At 49.1% G+C, this 25795-nt stretch overlaps 1 protein-coding gene across 6 annotated transcripts in view; it reads right to left on the bottom strand.

Moving 5' to 3' along the window:
* The window catches only part of INAVA (innate immunity activator), a 30214-nt gene extending 6896 nt beyond the window's left edge, over positions 1 to 23318 (bottom strand). The window contains exons 1-7 of one of the 6 annotated variants that reach the window (XM_077157360.1): positions 22843 to 23257; positions 21961 to 22041; positions 16825 to 16924; positions 7368 to 7516; positions 6650 to 6771; positions 6024 to 6140; positions 5049 to 5271 (exon numbers count right to left, since the gene is read on the bottom strand). In XM_077157360.1, the coding sequence (XP_077013475.1) occupies positions 5049 to 5271; positions 6024 to 6140; positions 6650 to 6771; positions 7368 to 7516; positions 16825 to 16838 (625 nt within the window). In that variant the 5' untranslated portion in view covers positions 16839 to 16924; positions 21961 to 22041; positions 22843 to 23257. The other 5 variants (XM_077157361.1, XM_077157359.1, XM_077157363.1 and 2 more) reach the window with 5 other exon arrangements.
* Between the last annotated feature and the right edge of the window lie 2477 nt (positions 23319 to 25795).

The following is a 25795-nucleotide window of genomic DNA, read 5'->3' as shown; positions in this document are numbered from 1 at the left end:
ATTTATTATTCGGAAATAGGAAAAACAAAATGAAGTCAGGGGCTAGGAGACTTAGAGACCTAGGTTTTAATCTCAACTCTGCCCATAGCTATATAACCTTGAATAAACCACTTCCCTGTGCTGGGCCTCAGCTTTTCCATGTGTCAAAAGAAGCTAGGGCTTCCTGTGGTGGAGGGGAGGAGCAAGATCCATTTTGTAAAGCCCTCAGGATGAAGATAATTTTGTTAACTTTTCTGTAGTCTTCTACAAAACAACTCAACTCAAGGATCCATAAACCTGATGATTTTTGTGCTACCAGCAACAGCAGCAGCACGAGGAGGGAATCTGAGCTGTGGGACCATAAGACTAATTCATGCTAGGATCTAGCTGGCCAGCCCTAAGGTAAAGAAGGCTCTTCCATTTGTGATATAGCAAGTCGACTAAAGGAAATACCAAGTGGCATTGTAGCCATTACGAAAGAAATCAGAGGGAACTTATTTTGCCATCACCTCCAAACATAAACCTTCAGAGCTTAAGGACGAGCCCAAGGTCTCCTGGATAGAATTCACCAAGCATTTACCGCTCAGTTTATGAGAATGAAGATGAGGAAATATTAATAGCTAATATTTCTTTTGTACCAAATACTTTTCTAAGTAAATATATATATGTATATACATACATACACACACATATTAATTCATGTAATCTTCACAACAACTGTAAAAGGGAGATAGTATTATCATCGCCATGTAACAGTTGAGGAAACTGAGGCTCCGAGGTTTTGAATAATTGGCCTATGGTAGTCAGTCAAAATGTGGTTGAGTCAGAATTCACACCCAGGCTGTCCTAATCACAGAGTATATGTTCTTAACCATTATCTTTTATCACCTCTCCTATTAGCTAGCTAATGCATTAAAAAAAAAAACTTTAGAAAAGTAAACAATTCTGGCCACCTTGGAATTCTGTACCACAGCATTTGGCAAACTACAGCCCCTGGGCCAATTCCACTCCCCACCTGTTTTTTATAAATGAAGTTCTACTGGAACACGGCTAGGCTCGTTTGTTTACGAAATGTCTGGATACTCTGCACCACAATGGCAGAATTGTTATGACAGAGACAATAAGGCCCAGGGAGCCTTAAATACCGACTCCTTTGTCTTTTACATTGAAGTTTGCCACCCCTTGCTCTATAACATAAAGGAAATAAAATCTTTGCCCAGAGCAGTTCTTAAATCTTGCAGGGTATTCCATGCAAGGAGTGGGCCTGACCCTGGGCAGGCAATTGAGGAGACACCCTCTTGCTGGATTCTGATTCCTTGCCTCTAATCTTTTACAAAATCCTGGAGAAGAGAGGTTTTTATTCTTTGCAGGTATCAAATTGTAGAAACTGTGGAACTGTTACTATCATGGCCTGGCAATCCAACCAGAGTTAGACTCACGCGCTTTGATTTGAACATATGGCCTGGGAGGAATGGCATCACACCCCATGTGCTGGTTTGAAAGTGGTATATACCCCAGAAAAGCCATGTTTGAATCCTGATTCAATCTTGTGGAGGCAGCTATTTCTTTTAATCCTAAATCAAAATTGTAGGGCACAAACTTTTGATTAGATTATCGCCGCAGGGATGTGGCCCATTCCAGGTGGGTCTTGATTAGTTTACTGCAATCTTTTAAAAGAGGAAACATCTTGGAGAGAACCAGAAATGACAGAAACATTTCTGTTTCTGTCAGAGAGCTGCACAGATGCTAACATTTGGAGAACTGAGACACAGATGTTTGGAGATGCTTGAAGGCCAGCAGACGTCACCATGAGATGTTAAGCAAGCCAGGACCTGGAGAGAGCCAAGAGAAGCCAAGGGATGAAGCAGCCCCAGAGAAGCAAAGTGAGGAACCCCCACAGGAATAGAGGCTGAAAGCAACGGACCCCAGAAGCAGGTGACAGTAGATACCAGCACATGACTTCCCAAATAACAGAGGTTTTCTGTACGCATCAACCATCCTTGAGTTAAGGTATCTTTTCCTGGATGCCTTAGTTTGGACATTTTTATAGGCTTAGAACTATACTTGTAAACTTGTAACTTATTAAATTCCCCTTTTTAAAAGCCATTCCAGTTCTGGTATACTGCATTCCACCAGTTTGCAAATGAATACCCACCACTATGCATCATCTTCATAAAAACAAGCAAATTAGAGTTGTAGAGACCCAAAAGCAACAATGCAGAAAGAATCTGGAGAAACACTGCCCTTGAGGAGGATGAGGGTGGGCAGAGCACATCAGCCAGCCAAACACCAGTGGTTCCTGAGTGCTGCTCACCATGTCTTGTAGAGGCAGCCACGAGCACTGGGGAGCCAGTTTCACTGTCCCGACCAGCCGTGCCCTTGATCCAGCATGGCTCTCCCTTACTGCAGCGGCAGAGTGCCCCAGGCCAGGGGGAAGTACAGAAATTATCCTCATGATCTCCACACATTCTCTAAAACTGCACTGTCTGACATGGCAGCCACTGGCTGCACACAGGTAGTTAAAATTACTCAAAGTTAAATAAAACCTAAAAGTCAGCACCTCAGTCACACTAGGCACATTTCAGACCCAACAGCCACACAGTGGCTACCTTATTGGCCAGCACAGGTATGGAATATTCCATCATCACAGAAATTCTCTTAGCAAGGCTGAAGGTAGGCACTGTCTATCAGCAAAGGCTTAGGGAGCATCCGTTGCATCACGGAGCCATGTGATGAGACATCTCTCATCAGGGTCACTGGTGTGAATTAGCTCAACACCTGACTGCTCTGTGTCACCAGCAGAGTACTGGCTAATCACTGTCTCAAATTGTAAAACCCTGTGTGGAGACCACGAATGTTGGCAGATTTTTGTTTTTGTTTTTTTGTTGGTCTGTTTGGTTTGTTTTTAATTCAAAACTCCTTTCTGCTACTATTAATCCCTCCCTGCTTTCCCCTTTCTGGAAGAAGGGCCACTAAACTGGAATTAGTTGTCAAAACTGCCTCCTGCACTCCTACAGTTGGACAACAGAGCCCAGGACCTCAGACCCCTGTCAAGAACAGGATGTGAAGTTAGAGAGGACAGGTCTTTGTCCCTGATCTGGAGGGTGAAAGTCAGCCACATGCCTGTCTTCACCTGGGCTGAGTCCCTAAGACGGGTTTCAGATCCGCAGCTCCTGTGTCCCACAGAGGGTCAAGCCAAAGCAACCACATCTCAGTCCCTGGCATGTCCTGACCTGCTCCCCACTCCCAGCAAGAGGCATCAGTGGTCACAGTGGCGGCACCAAAGGGACACCCACCCTCCACCACCCCAGCACAGAGGGCAGAGGAGGCTGCTGAACAGTTTGAGGCTAGAGAGGTAAAGGGAGGTTGGAGACAACTGGGATGGGGTGCATCTTCCAGGTGATGCTCGCTACCCTGAAGGCTCCCTATAAGCACAGAGCAAGTTGGCCCTTAGGGGTTTCACTTCCATGTTCAAAGTAGCAGCTACCCTTCAAGGGAAGGTCAAGTCTTGGGGGCCCTGTTGGAAGTGGAGTAACCATGAAGAATATCTTTTCCATTAGCGCTTAAGAGACCTGGGGTATTTTGTCTGCAGCCAAGCCAAGCCAGAGCCATTTGAACCAGACAGGTCTGGCCACCTGAGCTGGAGTTGGCTCCACTGTTTACTGGGTCAACTGTCACCTCCTTTCCAGCCTCCCCGCCTTCATTCTCTGCACCTCTAGGCTGCAGCAGGTGACCTGGGAGGTGTCAGGTCACACCCTCTCTACCCTAGATTAGTGATTAATGGGAGTGAGAACTGCTGAGTTACCTGTGCTGAGAAAGCTCCCAGCCCCAAGGCATGGGGCCATGGAATACAGGGACCAGGAAGGGCTTCATGCTTCCATATGAGTGTTCCCAAGCAGAAGAGGAGAACAACCTTCACAGAAAGCCAACCTGATGTGTAGGAATGGAGTCTGAGAGTGCAGTGGAAGCAGACAATTCTCTAAGCCCAGACGGAGGCCTCTGAAACCAGTTCTGCCCCACAGTCACTGTCCCCTTTCCTATTTCAGTTCCCTCGTCTGAGTGACAGTGCCAAAGAGTCAGCAGATCCAACCAGGGAGGTCTGGAACCTGGTGTGGGAAAGTGGGGGAATGCGTACTGAGCCATGGCACCCCGTGATGGGAATCAGAGGTCAGGGCTGCAGGTCCTGCCCAGGCAGGCTGTGTTTGGGTCAGAGGCAGGGGCAGGGAGAAAAGCCAAACCTAAAGTCTCAATGACCTGTTGGAAGGTAAGCCCAGCTGGACACAGCAATGCCATGCAGTTGGCCCTGGGCATCAAGAGCTCCCTAGGAGCCCACCAACCACCAGCCTATGAGCCGAGGGTCTCAGGGAATGGACGCCAGGCAGAAAGCACAGAAATGGAAGAATTCCACCCTTGCCCAGAGTGGTTCCACACACTTAGGGATTATGAGGCGTGGTACTGGTAGTGCTGGATTTCAAGTTAAACACTCCCACGATAGCTACTGCACCCCCACCCCACCCCCCAAATAATTCAGCAATTAGTTACGCACAGCAATAGTCAACCCCTGTGCTTCTTTACTCAGCGAGGGGAAAGCACATCAACTCAGAGCCTCAGACTTACATATGCCTCACAGGACAGACCTAGACAAGCCAGTGAGTCTGGAGGACAAGATGATGGGCCTGGGATATTCCAGTTGAATGAACCTTATGGATTAAGCTCAGGGTCAGCCAGATAAAAATGGCTTTTGTCCAGGAAGTCTTTTTAAAGGCAGTGCATTTCCAGAAGGATGTGGAAGGAAGGAGTGGGATGTTTTCTAAGGAGATGGGGGAAAAGGCCTCAGGATAGAGGAGGCTTATACTGAGGCTAGTTTGCATTGCAGAGGGAAAGGATGGAGGAGAGGTGGACACAGGAAGCAGGTTTACCCAGCTGGAACCCATCAGGACATTTTACAAGGTGTCCCTAACCAAATGCAAATGGAGCAGCAAGAAGCCAAACTGCCCGCCTGTCCCATATGAGCATACAAAAGGCAGGCATGGCCCAGGATCAGAGGTCCTTCAAGGCAGCGGACTCACCTCGGCCCAGGGGGAGGGTTGTGGCAGGAGGGGGCCCCCCATTGGGCCGCTGCTCCCCAAGGCAGCGCTCCAGCTCCCTCAGCTTTTTCTCTTCCTGCAGCATGGCATGCTTCCGCTGCCGGCGGGCCTGCCTGCTGATGTTCTCCTCCCGGCACAGCCGCCGGGCCGCCTCCGTGATTTGCAGCTGTAGGGCCAGCTCCTGCTCCAGGCTGCTCAGAGGGTCCTGAAGGAGGTGGCAGGAGTGAGGCATGGGAGAGGCAGGAGGTTCAGAGAGAGGAAGAGCAGGTAGTCCCAGGAAGACTGAGTACAGCCCTGAGCCGGTGCTCTAGATCCTAAACCCTGAGGACAGAAGGGATGGAAACAGCAGCTTCTGTGCACCCAGGGCAGACAGAGGACAGAGTGGTGGGGGAAGCCCAAGAACAAACTTGAGCCACCACATTCAGCCTGAAAAGCAGGCAAGGGGACCCACCCATGCCTGCCCACTGAGCCAGTGTTATGGGAACCAAAGTGGGACACTTTCCCTCCTAACCTCAAAGAGCTGGGCAGGTGAGCTCATAGGGCTGCCCGTGGGAAACTCGTATGTAGAGAAGAGCACCTGGGTCCTGAGCCACCCTCATCCTTCCTTCTATGCCGAGAGAGAGGAGAACTCAGCCCTAGGGGCCGGAGTAACCTGTCTGAACAGGCTATTTCCTCTCTGGGTTGGTGGTTGGGGCCCTTAACTGATCTGCCCACTGGCGGCTTCCCTTGCTCTCCACCTCTTTTGGTTCCTGCAGCGGCACATGCTGCCCTGGCCATCTGGGTCTGCCCCTCCGCAACTCTATGTAAGTTCCCGAGGAACATGGAGCCAAACCCCCTAATTGAGGGTGAATGGGGTGATGTGGCGATTGCCAAGCTTTCCCCTCCAGATGGTAAGGTCCAGGCCCAGCGATAAACCTGCAGGGAATGAAGAAGCTGATGGCTTCCTGAAGTCCTCACCTCTCTGCACAAGGCCCGCTCATCCAGTTTGTAAGCAGCTCCGATCCTGCGGCGGACCTTGGGGGCATTTTCCCCTGGTTTGAGGGGATATTCGGCTGGCAAGGTGCCCGTTAGCTCCTGTGGTGGAAGCAAGGGCAAGCCACTTTCCAGCCCTGACCAACCAAAAGTAGCCTGGCCCACAGCCCCAGGCCTTGCCTGTGCCCACCCTCCCACAGGAGGCTGGTCACCCAAGGGCGCCTGGTACACCTGGCCCACTCTTTCGGTCCCCCCACCCTCCACCCCCTCCCATCCTCCATACTCATGTTGCTAAGCTGCCTCCACTTTCCCTCAAACCTCCTCCTCCAGAGAGCTCTACCAACCCGGGGACAATTCTCATCTGTCCTTCTGTGTACTTGGTGCCCCCCGCAACCCCTCTAGTTAGACCCCACCTGCCCCAGCCACCTCAGGCCCAGGTCAAAGCACGGCACACAGAGGAACGCGGTGTACCATAACCGGCTTTGATTTCCAGAATGCTCTGGAATGGGGACCCTCCCTGCAGCCCCACCATCCCAAAATGTGGTTCCCCAGCTCCTCACACGGACCCATGCTCCCATACGGGAGCGCAGGGGCGGGCCTGGGGCTCTCACCGCCTCCCGCAGGCAGAGTCTCCGCAGCTCCTCCAGGCAGGCCTCCAGTCGCTCCTCCAGGGCCCGTTGCTGCTTGCGCATGGCGTAGGTCAGCTCCTTCGGGGATACTGGGCTGTCAGGACCTGTGGGGGGAGGCAGTGGGCACACCCTCAGGGAAGCTGGGGTGGGGAGACCTCCTAGGGTTCCTGGTGGCCACCCCCAGGGAAGCACACACACGTACGCACGCACACACCCTCGTGCCTGCCCGAAGATTACAGGTTAGCTGCTGCGGTCTGTGTCATAACCACAAAACACCAAGTCTCCTGCAGCCCAGAGGCAGCCACATCACAGCTCAGAGGGCAGGGCTGCCCCATGAGCAACCTGCAGGGGGCAGGGGGCCAGGGGGTGTGGCCAGAGCGCCTCTCCTCCCTCCTCTCACCTCCTGCCATCCCTCCCTCCCTCCCTCTCCCTTTCTCTCTCCTCCTCTCTCCCTTCTTCTCTCTTGTTCTCCTCTGCCAAGACCCAGGCTGGACTCACACGCTCAGGCCAGCCAGGGCGGGAGCACTTTTACACGGGCCACATACAATTTTTTAACTGCTTGATAATCACTGGGCCTAAGGGTGAACATGGCAGATCCCTGTTCCAGATAGGACAGGCCACACGGTCCCAGAAGAGAAAACACACAGGCCCTGAGGGTCCAGTCCGGCTGCCGTCTCCCCCTACTGCTCTCTCCACTCACCACACTGCAGAATGATGCCACTGTCTGCATCGCTGACCTCATCCTTACTCTCCATGGTGGATTTCCGGGAGGGGGGAGCACAGCGTGGGGAGGAGCGACACCGCTCCCAGCCTGACCCGGGACGTGTAGGTGGCCTGGAGTTTCCCCAGCTTTTAAGAGAACAATAAGGAAAGCTGCGTGTCAACCCCCTTGGTTCCGAACAGAGCTTAGGCATCAGTGGGCAGGGGCAGGGGGGAGTGGAAGCGAGGATTGTGTTTCTGGGGCTTTCTGGGATGGGGGTTCTCAGCACTGAGCGGGCTGCCAGACTTCTCAGTAGACCTCACCAGCAAACCCTGTCCCCAGTGGGTCCCCTGGGGCCACCTGCACTCCCCCCAGCCCTCCTTCTAAGAGGCGTCTAGGCCAAAATCCTCTAGGCCCAAGTGGGCAGTGACAACAGTGGTGGCCACGGGAGCAACGGAAGCTGGGGCGGATGACAATAAGGAAGAGAGCACAGAGAGGACAACAAATCAAGGACTAGAGAATGGAGGGCACAGCAAGGAGGAAAGGAAAGGAGGAGCGGCTGGAGTCTGCCTGGGGCAGGGCCGGGGGCATGGGGGCTGCCCAGCCCAGCCGGAGGACCCAGGGGGCACCAGACATGTCCTGCTGCCCCACGGGAGAAGGCGTATCAGAAGTGGCTGGGCACAGGAAACTCAGCCAGGGCCCTGGTGTGGGGCCCCAAGGCGTAGGATGCCCTGCTCTCTGGACCAGGCCCTCTACCCAGAGCTGGGCGTCGTGTCCAACCCCACGAGCCTGTCCCAAAGCACTGAAACGATTCCCAGGCCCCCAGCTACACCTAGGGGACTCCTGAAGGGGGAGGCTGCCCCATCCCCAGGACTCCACGGTCAGGGGGTCCTGGGCGTGTGTCTGTTAGAGCTGCTAGGACAGGGGGTGGTGGGAACTAGAGTAGAAGCAGCCCAGAGACCAGAAGGAGCCCACCAGATGCCAGCCTCCCGGGGCTGCAGAGCTCGTGGGTGCTGCAGCTACAACAATCCCACTGGAGTGTCAGCCCACTGGGCACGGTGGCCAAAACAACACCTGCTGCCTGCTCCCCTCTCTCATCACAGATCCCACACCCCTGCTTGGGGTCCCAGCTGGCCGGGCCTGGCAGCTGCTGGCCGAAGCAGGGGTGGGGAGGCGCGGGCGGGGCCCAGGCAGGCGGTGTGGCAGGAGAGCCCAGCAGCCACCTCCACAGTGAGTCAGCTCCATTGAGCAACAGTTCAAAAGTCCTTCCGAGTTTCTGTCTGGAGCTTATCCTGCCTCCTCAGAGCCCAGACTGGGGGGTCTGCCCCTCTGCCCTCAGCCCACAGGAGAGAAGAGAAGGCCTTGGGAAAGCTGATCTCAAAGCCAGGCAGAAAGGGAGGGACTGCAGCCAGCCAGGGCCCCAACATTATAATGGTCTCCGTGTATCAAGACCCAAAACAAGAACAACGATTGAGTTTTATACACACACATAAACAACACAACCTATCAAATAATACTGGCAACAATTAAAAACAGTATGTACCTTGTATCTTAGAATATTTCATTTCTGCAAATTTCACTTCTGCCTAGAGAATGCATGGCAGGATTTTTTTTTTTTAAAGGGTCTTTATGTGGGGGTCTTTGCCAACCTACCAAAGAAAGAGATTAATCCTAAATTCTGGGAACCCCAGATACTTCTCTGCACAGCCCATCCCTCCCAAGCCCTCACTCCTGCCAGAGAGGAGCAGGCAGCTCTCCCCTCCTCTTGGGCTGAGCCCTCCTGAGCATCCTCCCGCCCCCCAGAAAGCAGGGTCACGGCACAGCCAGGGCTGGGAAGGAAGGCAGCCTCAGCTAGGAAGGTGAGTGTTTTGCTTTGGACAAGGGGAGGAAATTATGCTAACTAATTATTAACCTTTAGGAGATTAACTTGCAAAGGTGTTAAACACAATCCCCGCTTCTCAGGGGCTCCTTGACCACTGCAGAGAGGAGGGGTGTCATAGGGGCAGAAGGGGTAGATTGCGCGCTCAGCCCCTTGGGGTTCTCTCTCCTCCAGCACCCAACCTCAGGTGGGTCCAGCCCTCAAAGCTGGGGGAGAGGGAGGCACTGACATTCACTGTGTTCCTAATCTGATGCTGGGTCCCCAGCAGGGGAAATAGCACAGGACCCTAAATCTGGAGGCTAGGATTCAAGTCAAAGTTCTGCTGTTGCCTGGGTTACCTTGGGGATGTCCTGTTGCCTCCCTGGGCCTCCTTTCCTCTACAATGAAGATTAGAGCAGTGTTCCTTGCTCTGAATCTGGACCTGTCAGACAATTTCAGGCCAAGCAGACCCCTCTCACCCGCCCACAGTGGTGGAGGAGCTGCCCCCCCGCCCCCACCCCCCACCCCCCACCCCCCACCCCCGCATGGGTCTTGGGCCCCGCCCCCACTCAGGTGGGCGTGACTCTCAAATCTCTTGAGCATTCAGAGCCGACATTGCATTTAGATAAAGGAAGTTCAGGTAATATCCCCACCCCCACCCCCCAACACAGGGACCCCCTCCCTGGCCCTCCCTGCCCTCCAGACCCTTAGCTCTGGCTCCTCTAGCAGACAATCCCAGCACTGGGCCCTAAGAGGCAGCCTACCAGGCTAAACGATGTCCTCAAGAAAAAGGCACCGGAAGAAAGAAGGGGGCGAGAGGAAGGTTAGGGGAGACCAGCGCACATCCCTTCAGCCTGAACCACTGGGGATCCCATTCACAGGTGTGCCCCAGAGCCTGGCCTGGGGACTCTCGGTTTTAACTGAAGCCCTTTCTCCTGTGGAAACTGAGGCCTGTGTCCAGGCCTCTGTTGGGCCCACCCCTCTCCCCCCAGCACCCCTGAGCCCCGAACCTGAGCAGGCAGGGAGTGGGGAGAGGCAGGGGAGCTGGTGACGGCCACTGCCTGGGCTCCCCACCTCCTGCCCCTCGGCCCCAAAGACCCGCTCCACCCTGCCCCACCCTCACCTGCTTCTGGGCGTTGGTCCAGGCGTCCAGGAAACACACCCTGCTCCCAGGTCAGGGGGCCGAGGGGGCTCGCATGTCCCCTCAGGGTCTCCAGGCCCGCCGCCCCGCGCTCTCCCTCCGACCTGGCCCTAGGTCTGCGCACGCTGCCGGCCGTCCCACTCCTCCCGCCACCCGCCGCCGGCCTCCCTCCCAGGCTGCCGGGCCAGGGGAACCAGGTTACTTGTTGTGACTTGAGTCAGAGGGGAGGAGCAGGTGAGCAACTACTTCCCTGAACTAATCCCGTGGTGGCAACAGCCGGCACCCAGCTCCTGGGCCTCTGCACTTCCGGGGGCAGAGCAGAGAGCAAGGAGCAAGGGGTTCCTGATGGAGGCACCTAGGAGACAGAGGGGTCATGTCTACACCGACGCTGAGCTGTGAGGTGCCCAGGTGCCCTCTCGCCTGCCCCTGGCTCTCCCTGCCTCGGATGTTCACCGCCCTCCTTGGACCTCAGTTTCTCTTTCCAGAAATTGAGGCATGTACCTCCCCCCAGAAGCAGCGTGAAGGTTCACTTATCCATGGGAATGCCAGCAAGGAATTTCCAAACTAACAGGGTCAAATCATCACTCTTCCCCATACCCTGAAATGGGGAACAAGGCTTGAAATGGGAATACAGAAACCTCAGGCAAGGAGCAAACCCGCGAGGAGGCCCTAGGGGCCTAGAGAGAGCCAGCTTGTTCTCGATTTTCATTCCGGATAACAAGACCATCATTTCCCCGTTGATTGGGTACATCCACTCCCCGGCACAGTTTATGGGGCGCTAATCCGAACCTCAGTCTTGACCCTTATGCAACAGTAGGCTCTGAACAGCAATCCCAGGCTCTGAACCACCTCCCCCCCCACACATATGGGGCCACAGGCAGAAATGGAACTTGTTCCCTATAAAAACATAAGCCCCCAGACTCCCCCTTCCCTCGACCCTTGAGCAAACCCAAAATTGGAATCCAGCCTACTTCACAGAAGGAAGCGGGGCGAGGTGGCCAGTTGCCTGACCCCAGGAGGCTGAAAACACAAAGATGCTTGGGACTAAGGACTGTGCCCCACCCCCCAGGACTTCATCTCACCATCTCCCTTCCCCCAACCCCCCAATCCTCCCACCCCCCACTACAACAAATCCTGGATGGCTTCCCCTCCCCCAGCCCCTAAAGATCCCCACCCCCATTCCCCAACCCCCAGTGGGGGATGATGACGTCTGCTCCCACAGAGCATCTCCGTCGGTGCAGAATTCGGTGTCACAGACACAGCTCTGACCTGCCCCTCCCCTCGGCCAGCACCTCCCACTCCCCACTCCACCCCTGCCCCCTGAACACCTCCGCATTCCTGCACACACCCTCTTTTCAAACAGTGTTAGTCCCAGGGTTCTCGACATTGACCACCTCCTCCCTCAGCCCCAGGCTGAGGCCAAAGGGCCCTAATGGACGAGAGGCCCTTCCTGGCGGCAGGGAACAGGTCCAGGGTGTCCCCAAAAGCCAGCAGCCCTTCCCTTCCCCCTGCGCTCCACAGCACAACAGTCCCCCCCTCCCTTCATAGGCTTCCAAGGTCAGACAGAGAAGGGTAGACTTCTTTTCCACACCTTGCCCATCCCCCAGCTACAGGTGGGGAGGGGGACGGATGATGGAAGTTTCTAGAGTCAGTGCATAGCATATTTTTCAAAGCATAAAATGAAAGTTATAGAGAATCACTAAGAGAACCAATTACTTTGAAATACAGTTCTAGAAATAGAACATAGTAACATATGCTTCTTTATTAACATTAAAAAGGGTCTAGCAGCGGCTCTACTAATAACAATTTCATAGACACGATCACTGTAAACAATATTTCGAGATAATCTGCGGCAAGTGTGATGTCATATGAAAAATACCTGCGATTTCTATCAGTGGCAAAGTCACAGGTACTGCTAATGCTACTGCAGTTTGGTGCCTTTATGACGGGAGGCAATACTAAATTTCTAGTTACAGGTGAGAAACAAAAGACATTTTCCTCCTAACTCTGAATCCTAGCCATAGATATCTTTGGTGCTATCAACCCATTTCAGGACCAAGAACCAGTCTTAAGTGATCCCCTATCTCTGAGCTCAGGGGAGAGAAGTACAGATGTTCAATCTGTTTGCACTGATCTTCTGGAATTTTGAATGACACCCTCATTCCTCCAAATTCACACCCAGTATTTCCCAATCCAGCAAAATAAGATGTTTGGAATGGGCCAGGGACCTCAACCCTCTCACCAAGGACCCCGGGATCTAGCGGACGACCCTAGTCATCCAACCCCAAATACCATGAGCGGGGCACGTGGCTGAGGGGTCCAGCTGGGGGGTTGCGGCTTAGAGCCCCACTGCCACCCAGTCTAAGGATAAGAGGAGGAACCCTCCAGCCCCAAGCCCCAGACCATCAGCACCAGGACCAGCCGATGAGGAAGTGGGGTTTCCTTGTACAACATTATATTCTTGGACTCTGAACTTTGGAGATTAGAGTCCTCCCCCAGAAAGAGGAAAAACTACTTCTCTTTAGGGTTTTCATTTCCCAAGGAAAAGTTCTGAATCAGAAAACTCTCCCACAGCCCTGTAGCCATCCTCTCTCTCTCCTTCCTTCTCTAAGCTTCTTCTGATACACTAGATTGGAAGTTCTTCAAAGCAAGTGCCCTTCCTACCATTACCACATTCCCGATAGCATCTCTGATACTCTTAAAATTTTACTTAATGAATTAATGAATCAATGGTTACACTTCCAGAGTTATGAGTAGAAAAAGAAAGTAGGGAAATGGCCCAGGATCTCCAGGCAATGGGATCAGGGAGCGGAACGGTTCTTTAACTTGCTCGCTTTCTCCACTCTTTGCCCACGGGGAAAGGTGCTTGCCTCCACCAAGCGATGGTGGAGTGGGCTGGGACAGGGGAATTCCATGCTAGTCTGGAATGCATCCTGAAATCAGACCTCTAAGGCTTTCTTTAAAAAGCCCCTTTGTCCTGTCCACCCTCCTCCCCTCCCCCATCGCGCCCTCCACATCCAGGCCGGCCCCAGACTTCGCTCCTTTTGTTTGGCTGCTTTTTGGCTTCCCGGAACCTGGCCAGAGGATCCACAGGCACGGGGAAAGCTGAAGAAGGAAAGGTTGAGGGTTTGGAAATACGCATTTTCGAGAGGAACTCTGAATTCTCATTTCCTTGGGAAAATCACCCCATTCCCTGTCGGACCCCCTTCACTAAGACCGAAGATGGTGAGTTCAGGGGCTTGGGTCCTCCAATTCACCCCCTTTGGCCACCCCTAAGTTTTCCCCCTTACCTGTCCCATGGAGCTCTGGCGCCGCCCGCTTGCCCCCGCGCCCCCCGTTCCCGCCTCGCAGCTTCAAGACTTGTTTGTCCAGGCCATCGTCCCTCTCCCCGAGTTTCTCCCCGACCTTCCCTCCCCGGAGGTATTTCATTTAACTTCGGCATTTGCAGCATCCCAAATGTTAAAGATCCCAAGACATCTGTCCCCTGGGGCATACCAAGACCCGGAGGAAAGAGGGGAAAGATGGAAGAAAGGATTCGAAATTCCGATCCCAAAGCGGTCTGTGGCCGCATGTTGGGGTGGGAAGGCGCAGAAGGGGAGGCCACCCTGTGGCAGCACCAGCTCCAAGGGCAGGGCTGTCCCTCTGCTCTGGCTTTTGGACGCCCGCGTGGCGGGACACCCCCCGCGCTGCCAGTTTCCGCAGCCCAGGTCGGGGGGAGGCTCCTTTCTCCGTCCCGGTGCCTCCGTTCACGCGCGCTCTGGGCTGCTGGAGACTGCTTTCATTCCAGGAGACCCCAGGGTGAAAGAATGTAAGGAGCCGGGCAGGAGGGCGCCGCGTTCTCCCCCCACAGGCGCCTCTCCCCTTTTTTGCCAGCCCCTCTTCTCCCTTGCTGTGCACCACAGCTGGTCGCTGAGCCACAAGTGGGCTGCTCCAACCAGGAACTCTTCTCCCCTCCCTTTCTGCACCCCCCACACGCACACTTCAGACCCCCAGCCCCATTACTCCTGGCTGAACTAGGGCTGGTAAGAGGAAAGAAGGAGCCTATTCCAGGTGAGCACCTCCTACTCCTTATTGTGAGCCAAGATGTCCTTGTCAATCCATTCATTCACTTACTCGCACTTTATCGTGGGTTCTAGTAAGCACTTACTGAGCAGCTACTAGCGCCCAGCACTGTGGATGAAAGTTTAAGCCCCTTCTCTGGAAGATTCCCCATCTACATAAGTAATCAAGCCAGCAATGGCATCAGTGAACTGCTAGAAAGCAGGTCCTGGAGAGGGGCGCTGATGCAGATTTAAGATCTGTAAAGCCTGGCCCCAGTGGGCAGTACAAGGACGTACAAAATCATAATGACAAAGAGCACAGAGGAAACACAACATATCAAAACTCGTGGGATGTAGCAAAGATAGCATTGAGAGAGAAATTAATAAATCTAAATGCTTACATTAAAAAAGAAGAAAGATTTCAAATCACACACTTAACCTCACAACTGGAGGAACTAGAAAAAGAGCAAACTAAATCCAAAGCAAGAAGGACAGAAATAAAAAAGATTAGTGCAGAGATAAATGAGATGGGAAAAAAACAACGATAGAATCAACAAATTCAAAAGTTGGTTCTTTGAAAAGATCAATAAAATTGATGAACTTAGACTGACAAAGAAAAGAAGAGAAGGACACAAATAACTAAAATAAGAAAGGGGACATTACTACCTACCCCACAGAAATAAAAAGGATTATAAGAGGATACTATGAACAACTGCGTGCCAAATAATTAGATAACTTAGATAAAATGGACAAATCCCTAGAACACACAATAGAAAGGGGTGCATGGGTAGTTCAGTGGTAGAACTCTCACCTGCCATGCAGAAGATCCAGGTTCAGCTCCTGTCCCATGAACCACCCACCCAACCCCAAAAAAGAAGAAATAGATCTCATCAGGCCAATAACAAGTAAAAAAGATGAAACCAGTCATCAAAAACCTTCCCCAAAACACTGATTAACATTAGAAATATAAATTAGTTCTTGCAAGAATTACTTCAAAGGTATGATTCCTGTACAAAGAGTGCTTAAATCCAGGGTACAGGGGAAAACTGCTAGTGCATGCTATGGAGTGTGTTTAAAAGGAAACCATCAGCACTACCACAGCAACAGCAGAGGTAAATAATGGGGGGAGGAGCAAGAGTTAAAAGGAGGTTTAGATTTTCTATTTGGGGAGGATATGTTTATTGGTTTTCTTTCTCTTGGGAACAATGAAATTATCTAAAATGGAGAGCATTAATGAACTGTGGACTTTGGGCCCTATACCTGGTCCCTGATGAATGCAGGTTGCTGAAGGATGCACTTGCTGAGAAGTAGATTGGCAAATGATGGTGTATACTTATGAACGAATGTTGTGCTACTACAAAAAAGGAATGAAGTCATGAGGCAAGCAACAATGTGAATGAACGTGTGGGATATTTGGTGAGGCAAAAGAAACCAGAAACAAAAGAACAAGAATGGTATGGTCTATTTAGAGAATGCTTAAAAGAAAACAGAGGCCTAGATTGTAAGCTTTTATAGCAGACATATTTAGTTTGGAAGGGTAATTATTATTTCTGGATTTTGAGAGGCTGTTTTTATATGTACATACATATATATATATATATATATATATATATATACATCCTGATATTTAGAGATAAAATGAAGCCAATCAGGTTGGTGTTGAAGTAATTCAGAACACAGGGTAAGGAAGACAGTGTCTATGTTTTAGAACTACACATACTCTTTGAGACGAAAGCAAGAAAAGTTTATTGGGTCTGAAACCGAAATTTTCTGTAGCACATAATCTAACTCAACCTATCTGTATAGCTCATTTAAACAGCTGAAACACAGGAAGCCCAGAATAAGAAAGAGGTCCTTTAATCCTGTATAGCTTAATATAATATCTGGATACATCCTAGAGTATATTAAGCAGATAATCAAAAAGTATTGGCAAAGTCCCTTGAGGGATGGGAGAAAATATATAGAACTATTAAACTTTACCATCAGTATGTATGAGTTTTGTTTCTGTTTTCTTTTTATTTCTTTTTATGAATTGATGCAGATGTCCTAAGAAATGATCATGATGATGATTATACAACTATGTGATAATATTGTGAGTTATTGATTATATATCAAGAATGGAATGATCATGTGGAAAGAATGTTTGTGTTTGTATGTGGTTGTGTTTAATAAATAAATAAACTTTACCATCAGGAAATCCCATGATACTGTGTCAAACCATAGGGAAATCTAAATCAATAGTCCATGCCCTTGATCTTGAGTCTTACTGTTATGAAGCTTATGTAGGTAGCAGAGAAGCTTAGCCTACTTAAAGGTATGCTTAAGAGTTACTTCTGGAGGACCTCTGTTGTTACTCAGATGTGGCCTCAGTCTCTCTAAGCCCAACTCTGCAAGTGAAATCATTGCCCTCCCCCTTACGTGGGACATGACATCCAGGGCTGAAAGTCTCCTTGGCGACGTGGAAGATGACTCCCAGGGATGAATCCAGACCTGGCACCATGGGATCAACAATTCCATCCTGACCAAAAGGGGAGAAAGAAGTGCAATTAATACAGTATTAGTGACAGAGAGAGTTCAAATAGAGGCAAGAGCCTACTCTGGAGGTTGCTCTTATGCAAGCTTCAGTTAGACCTTGCTACCTATCATAACCTGCCAACCCCCAACCAGGACCATTCCAGCCAATCCTGAAGGCAATATATAAGATTCTACAAGAGTACCATGTACTAGAGTAACTTTCCAGAAACCTGTACCCTCCAGATGGGTCCCTGGTCCAGATAAGTCCTGAAACCTAGCCCAGCCTCTCCAGAACATCAGATAGTTCCATCTCCCTACCCCATATTAGTGACAGACCCTTCCAATATGAAAAATCTAGAATTGCCATAGCCCAAACACCCCTAAGGAGAGGGATGGAAAGATAAAAGGTGATGGTGGAGTTATGCAGAGAAGATGGGATTTAACGAATGAATATGAATGCTGAATTATTAAATTGATATCTCTTTTAGTCTCCACTATTTTAGAGCAGCTAGAAGTAAAAACCTAAAATTGTGAAATTGTAACCCATGTCAAAGTCTGAAATACGTTGTACAACTAATTGTGGTACTGTGCTTTGAAATTTGTAGCTTTTTTGTATGGATGTTATTGTTCACAAAAAAAGAAGGAAAAAAGTTGATTGTGATGATAAAAAAAGTATTTAAGCCCTGTAGCCTCCTATATTCTGGGGCAGCTAGAAGGAAAAATATGAGACGATCATATGGTAGCCCATGACAAACTCTGGGATCTGTCCTGTAACTACTTGTTAAAGAGTGCTTTGAAAACTATTCCTTTTTTCATTTCTTTGCCGTGTGTATATGTTATACTATACAGTAAAAAAAAAAATTAAAAAAAAACAGGAATGAGCAAAAATTGAAGACTTAACTGCTTACCTGGAGAAATTAGAGAAAGAACAGCAAACTAAGCCCAAAGCAAATAAAAGAAGAGAAATAACAAAGATTAAATCAGAAATAAACAAACAGGAGAACAATAAAACCATAGAAAGAATCAATAAAACCAAAAGTGGGTTCTTTGAGGAAATCAAAATTTATATACCCGGAGCTAGACTTTGAAAGAGAGAGGATGCAAATAAACAAAATCCGAAATGAGATTGTCATGACCATGGATCCTGAAGAAATTTTTAAAAATCATAAGAGAATACTATGAACAACTATATGCTAACAATCTAGACAACTTAGATGAAATGGACAAATTCCTAGAAACACACAAACCACTTACACTGACTTGAGAAGAAATAGAAGATCTCAACGACACAATTACAAGTAAAGAGATTCAATCAGTTATCAAATATTTTCCCACAAAGAAAAGCCCAGGGCCAGATGATTTCACAGGGGAATTTTTTCAAAAATTCCAAAAAGAACTAACACCAATCCTGCTTAAACTCTTCCCAAAAAATGAGGAAAAAGGAATGCTACCTAACTAATTTTATGAAGCTAACATCACTCTAAAACCAAAACCAGATAAAGATGCCATAAGAAAAGAAAACTATAAACCAATCTCCCTAATGAACACAGATACAAAAATTCTCAACAAAATACTAGCAAACTGAGCGGGAAGCAGTGGCAGTGGCAGAGTTCTCGCCTGCCATACCAGAGACCCGGGTTCAGTTCCCGGAGACTGCCCATGTCAAAAAAAACCTAGCAAATTGAATCCAATAGAAGAATTATATCATGACTGCAATGGTGGTTCAGCACAAGAAAATCAATCAACATAAAACAGCGCATTAAGAAATCAAAAGGGAAAAATCACATGATCAAAGCGATTGATGCTGAAAAAGCATTCAACAAAATTCAGCATCCTTTCCTGACAAAAACACTTCAAAGGGCAGGAATCAAAGGAAACTTCCTCAATATCATAAAAGGCATATATGAAAAACCCTTAGCCAGCACCATACTGAACGGGGAGAGATTGAAAGCATTGCATCTAACATCAGGATTGAGACACGGATGCCCATTGTCCCCATCATTATTCAACATCGTACTAGAAGTCCTTGTGGGAGCAATTAGACAGGAGAAAGAAATAAAAGGCATCCAAATAGGAAAGGGAGACGCAAAACTTTCATTATCTGTTGCTCAGATGTGACCTCTCTCTCTCTATGTGGGATAAGACATCCAGAGGTGAAAGTCTCCCTGACAACATGGGGCGTGACTCCCAAGGATGAGTCTGACCCTGGAATTATGGGATCGACCATGCCTTCCGGACCAGAAGAGGGAAAAGAAGTGTAATGAAATAAAGCATCAGTGGCCACAAGACATCAAATAGAGTCAAGAAGCTATTCTGGAGGTTATTCCTTTGCAAGTCGCAGTTAAATAGTGCTAATTACCATGGTTTGCTAACCCCCAACCGACATCACTCCTGTGTTCGTTAATGCTCACGAACACCTAGGGCTCAAACTGAGACTCTATAAAAGTTTCATGCACTCAGTTCGCTTTCCTGGAATCTATAGTTCTCGGAGAGTTCCTAGGTCAGATAAATCCTGAAACCCAGAGTGATCAGCCCCTCCAAGATTATCAGTTAGTTACATCCCCCATCCTTTAGAGTTAAACACCCTTTTCTCAACATGAAAAAGAGCAGGCATTGCCTAAAGATCCCTATAGATTGGGAGAAGGATCAAAGGAGAAGGAAGAGGTATAACAGAGAAAATAGAATTTAACAAGTGAGTATGACTGTTTAATTACTATATTAATATCCCTTCTAGCCTCCAAGTGTTTCGGAGCAACTAGAAGGAAAAATCTAAAATAGTGGAACGATAACCCATAAAAACTCTGAAATCTGCTCTGTAACTACTTGTTGATGTGTACTTTGAAAATTATTGTTTCTTCCTTTGCTTTGTGTATATATTTTGCAATAAAACACATTAAAAAAAACATAGGACTGTATAACACAAATAGTAAAGTCTAATGTAAACTATGGAGTACAGTTAATCGTATGATTATAATAATATTGTTTCACCAATTGTGATAAAGGTACCACACTAAGGCAAAGTGTTAACAATGGGGAAGGGGCATATAGGAACTCTGCATTTTCTGCATGATTTTTCTGTAAACCTACAACTTCTATAAAAAAATCATTTTAAAAATCCATAAAAAGAGCACACTGGTTCTAGAGGCTGCAGAGGATTTATAATGTTGGAGGAAGAAGGGAGGGGACCAAGGAACAAAGGGAGATGAGGCTAAAGAGGCAGGCAGTGTCCCATCAGAAAACAGCCCTGCCCCGTGTGGGGGTCTCAGGTGTGCACCCTACTGAGTGGGCTGGACAACTGGGCTGAAAGCTTGTCCATGCTCCATCCACCGAGCTGTGTGCCTTAGCCTGAGCTGCGTCTGCTGAGAATGAGTGCCTTTTTCTATTTGCACGTAGGTATCACCTGAGCTAGATTGACCCTCGTCAGCTAGCTAAGGATTTAAGATTTTTTTTATCCTGAAATCACAACGTAACTACTGAAGAACATTGATATGAGAGATAACCTGGGCAGATTCAAGTTAGATCCCTCTGGTGCGGTATCTGTGAGTGATCGGAGTGGAGAGAGTTTGTAGACAGGGACCCGGGAGGAGGCAGCAACTAATACGTCCTTAACTGATGTGGCCGTGGAGGTGGGAGGGTGACTGTGACCCCAAAACTATGTAGAAGGCGGACTTGAACTGTCAATTGAGGAATTGATCAATTAAAGATGTGGGCCATGAGGAAGAGGGAGGAGTTGCGGGATTCCAGGTTTCTGGTTTAGGAGTTCAATTTAAGATGTGTTCATTTTAGGACATAAGTGAGAATACCTGTAGGCAGTTTGGCCGGAGGCTCTAAAGCACAAAGATGGTTGGAGAAAAGGACCTGGGAGCCACCACAGCGTTGCAGCCTTGGGACCAGATGAGCTCACCTGGGAAGAATGTTTACAATGAGAAAAGGACCAAAGGGGAGAATTCTGGGAACGTTTAAGGGGCAGACAGAGGGTAAAGTGTTTTCAAAGGTAGGCATCATTGCTTTTATTACTCATATGATGGGGTAATTCATTAAACTATTAATCTGTATTCCCCGCCCCCACCCTCTTCAGTTACTCCAATCTTGCTCTGGGTGGGAATCATTATATAGATATTCCTTTTTGCTTTCTGGTATATTGGGGAAATGACTGTAATCTTTGAACTGTAATCCAGCTGCCTTGATCTCTGATGATGTTTGTATAGCCTTTATCTTGTGCCCTTGTGATTATAAAACCTTGTGACTGACCCTCATTTATACCCATTTATCTGGTTTTTTAACTTTGGAGTCTTGTGATCACTAGACAGTCCCTAATGTTTATTAATGAAGGGTCTTGGGTCAGCCCCGAACTAACCCGCCCCAATTCCAAAGTTATCTTGATAACCAAGACTGGATCTAACCAAAGTGGACCCACCTGACGTGCGGTAGCTTAGATTCCAAACTATAAGTTACCTATACCTCAGTATAATGCTAAAAATCATGCCCATTGTCATATTAAGGCTGCCATTTTCTTACATACATTCTGTGACTAGGCATGTAATCAATCTGCACGTGCTCAATAATTAGTTCACCTCTAATCACATCATCTGGGCCCATTGTGCTCATTATCTTAAAAGCTGACCATCTTTTTTTTTTTTTTTTTTTTTTTTTTTAACATGGGCAGACACTGGGAATCGAACCTGGGTCCTCTGGCATGGCAGGCAAGCATTCTTGCCTGCTGAGCCACCGTGGCCTGCCCAGCCCATCTTTTAAAACTATCAGAATTACTGTAGTTCAGGGAGATAGATTTTTGGCCTAATAGGTCCATTGCTCTCCTGCTTTGCATCTGGCAATAAACTGCTTCACTCTCTGAAACCCTGGTGTCTCAGAAATTGATCATCAAGTGCATCAGGAGAAGAATCCACCGCCTTTGTCCAGTAACAAACCCTCCCTGTGCAACTAACTGGCTCGGCTTAGGGAGGGAAGGGAAGGAAATGCATGTAGCTGGAGAGGTCATGAAGCTCCCTTCCATCCCCAGGGTCAATTTTCTCTCCTTACTTCAGCTGAAAGCTGCAGGGATTCTCCATCAGATGTTTCTCTGGGAAGTGGTGGAGGGGTGGTGGGAGGACTTTCTGAGTTCTAGGTGGTGGGGAGAAGGGGGAGCAGGGCAGGAGCTCCAGTGCTGAGCTGCTGTAGGCGCATACTGGCACCTGCTCCATCCTCCCCTGACACGAGCTGGATGGGGGCCTCACCCGCCACCTCCACCTGTGGGAGCTGTCCTGACGCTATGGAGTCGCCTGTCCTCAGGCCCTCAGGTCCAGCAAGGATGTGGCGCTCCTTCCCCACTCTCCCAGTTCCTCTTCTCTGCCGGATGAGGAGAGGGATATGACAGCTACTCAGCGGCCCAGACAGTGCCCCGTCTGTGCCCTCTGTGAGAAGCTCTCTGGAAACCCCAGGGTGACTCGACCCAGGGCCCTGCTTCCTCCCCTCACCACATCCTGCAGCTCACAGCTGGGGGCGGGTGAAGAAGGGGCACTGCCTGGTGCCTGAGCCTCTGCCTCTGTCAGCCGGGACCCTCTCACCTGGGTGCAGAACTGGGCTGCCAGCGGGTGAGTAGCTATGCAAAATGGTATATTTGACTCAGCGGACAGAGCTGGGGCCCTCACCCAGCAGCCTCAAGGGAAGGGAACCCCAGAAACTGCATTCCAGGATACTGCACCTGGGGAGCCGTTTGGGGGGCAAAGGCAGGCTCCTCTCTGGGCTCAGGCCCCTGAGTTGCAAGAGATGGGAAAGGAACCCACTCCTCCAAGACACATCCAGCATTCTCCTGGCTGACAAGGCTGGACCAGTTTCTAAAGGCTACCAGCTCCTCTTCAGAGTAGGGCCCTTCCCCTCACCCTCCCTGCATCCTCCCTTTCTTCTCTTTCATTCCTTCTTCACCTTCTCTCATCCCTCCTCCTCCTTCCTCTCTAGCCCCTCTATCCTGATGTCAGGGGCTCCCACGGGGCTTGGGGGGGGCCGCAGGACTGTGGGAAGAAGCCACCGTAGCTTGCTCTCCGCGGCGTGACCACCAGGGGACATCAGCCGCCAGCAGACCGCTCTTGGGTCTTGACCAGCTTGCTTTCTTGTGCCCTGAACAAAAAACCTCCGAGCGTGAAAGTGATGGCAAGTGGGGTGGGGTGGCCCTGAGGCTGTAATCTAGCCTGCGGCTCTTCGCTTCCTATGCCAAAACCTTCCGCTGGTGGAGGTCTTGGACCCCCCCCAACACACACACACTCTGGAGGTTAAAACCGGCCCCTGCCCCGGCCCACGCTGCCAGCCCAAGCCCGCTGCCCCCCTCCCATACCCCTGCCCGATCTACCGCTCGGTGGGCCCTAAGACCCTCTTCTCTCTGGCCATTCCATCTTTATCTGTGGAGATTCCAAAGAGAATTTGGAACTTTTAAGAAAGATAGGGAATTATGTTTAAGGCAATGCAACTACAAAGATAAAAGCTAAACATAATACTTGAGCCTGGAGGCAGCTGTTGTTGCCAAACTTTCAAATAAGGCAGAGACCAGCTTCCAGGCGCAGGGGACAGCCTGTCCTGAGACCAGGTCTGCTCCCAGAGCTGCCCTTGCCATCCCCACCTTCACCAGTCAGACACCTGCCTGAAGTGAAAAGGCTCACAGCCAGTACATCTAGTCGGCCTGGCCCCGTCTTGTTTCCTCCCTGGTGGTGGGTGGTGGGTGTGCTGGAGAATTCCCTGCCTAGAGCCAGCACCTCTGAGTAGAATCTGACCCTCAGACTTCTGTGGCTTCACCTCAGGCAGGCTAGGGACAGGTGGCAGCCGGCAGGAGAGAGGCCCGTGTGTCTCTGCTGCTCTGATCTTGGGCTTGACCAGCTCTCACAGCAGTTGCACTCGTCCAGGCCTGCCTTGCAAGGGTCCCTGGAGTACAGCACTGACCCACTCCCGGTCTCTTCTTCACATCACCCCTTGGGTGTTGAGTGGCCCAGGTACTTGGGTACATGGTTTAGCAGAGAAGTTAAGCATACATGCTTTGGAGTCAGACAGCCTCGGTTTCTTCATCTGTAAAATGGTGATAACAGGACTCACTCTGTGGCTGTGGTAAGAATAATGAAATCATGCAGATAAAATGGCTTTTTGGCCTTATGCTTTGCATATTGCAGGCACTCAATAAACTGTATCAATTTCTTTTGAACGCTGTTTTTCTCCATACCCCTAGGCTTAAAAGGAAGGAAAATAGGCGTTTTTATTCTTCCTCATACCCAACCCCCAGAAAAAACGATCAAACTTCTATATGATAATTAGATCGTTAATGGTCCAAAGTTGTTTACTGGTGACCAAATTCCATTTCCTGTGGCACAGCAGCAGGAGGCTTCAAGGCCACCGCCGAGTCCTGCGAGATCCGGATGGGCCTACGGCCTTGACCTGGGTTCAATAGAACAAATTAGCACCTCAAATCTTTAGCTCCACTTCACATACTCAAAGTGATGAGAAAGGAGGAGAAAGTTGTGTGTTTTGAAGGGAGGGTGATTAGACACTGTTTAAATCAGTTGAAGAGGGCCTTAAATCTAATTACGTGCTACTGCCTCACCCCTCCCTCCTCAGACCCCCTTCTCCCTCTCCCCACCTGTGTCTGCGTTCATTTAGGTCAAGTCACTTTCATTCATTTGTTCACTCATATATGCACTGAAGTGTTCGAAGTGCTTTGACAGACATGTGGGGGGCGGTGGGGGCGGAGAGAAGGGATTCGGTGGAAGGGACGGTGGTGTGGCTGAAAGACCGGGAAAGGTTTGATCCATGAGGAGGGTACTGAAGGCTCCGTTGGCTGGGTGTTCGCGGAGGGGCGAAGCCTTCTAGGCTGACATCGGAGAGGAGAGAAGCAGCTGAGTTTGTTCAGGGAACTTCAGATACTTCATTATTGTCTTCGATGCCGCAGAGGGGCATTTATTTATAGTCACTGTTAAGAGTGGGGATTTCGGCAGAAATGGTTAAGAAGTTAAAAAGCAACTAATATATAGCAAAATGGTAATAGCAGTTACTTCTGGGATTAGGACAGGTAGACAAAGAAAATATGAGTTTTATCATTTCACTGTGAACTTACTGCCTTGAAAATATATTGCTTATTTATTTATGTCCAATTTCTGTAATCAAAGTAAATCTTTTAGGAAGGGCAACGGTGGCTCAGTGGCAGAGTTCTCGCCTGCCATGCTGGAGACCCGGGTTCAGTTCCCAGTGCCTGCCTATGTGAAAAAAAAAAAATCCTTAAAAACTGTTTATTATGAAAAACTGTAAACTTAAATAAAAGTAGAGAGAGTGGTATAATGAAGTCCCATTTACCAATCACTTAGACTTAATAATTATTAACATTTCCCTATAATTCCTTACTTTATATAAAAAATGCATTGTAGTAAAATTTATATAACACGAATTTTACCATTTTAACCATTTTAAATGTACATTCCAATTGGCATTAATTACACTCACAATGTTGTACAACCATCATAACTATATACTTCAAAAACTTTTTTATCACCCCAAATAGAAACTTGGTACCCATTAAACCATGACTCCACATTACCCCCTCCACCCAGTTCCTGGTAAGATCTACTTTCTGTCTCTATGAATTTACCTATTTAGATCATTCATGTAAGTGGAATTATATAATATTTGTCCTTCTGTGTCTGACATTTCATTTATCGTAATGTTTTAGAGTTTCATCCATTTTGTGACAAATGCATCTATCCTTTCTTTTTATGGTCGAATAATATTTTACCGTATATATACATTTTGCTTATCCATTCATCTGTTGTTAGATCTGTGCCGTTTTCACCTTTTGCCTATTGTGAATAATGTTGATAGGAACATTGGTGTATAAGTATCTTAGTCC

This window comes from Tamandua tetradactyla, chromosome 4, assembly GCF_023851605.1.
Source record: "Tamandua tetradactyla isolate mTamTet1 chromosome 4, mTamTet1.pri, whole genome shotgun sequence".
Lineage (NCBI taxonomy): Eukaryota > Metazoa > Chordata > Mammalia > Pilosa > Myrmecophagidae > Tamandua > Tamandua tetradactyla.
The sequence above is the reverse complement of the archived record's forward strand: the minus strand, read 5'-3'. Positions and strand labels throughout refer to the sequence as shown.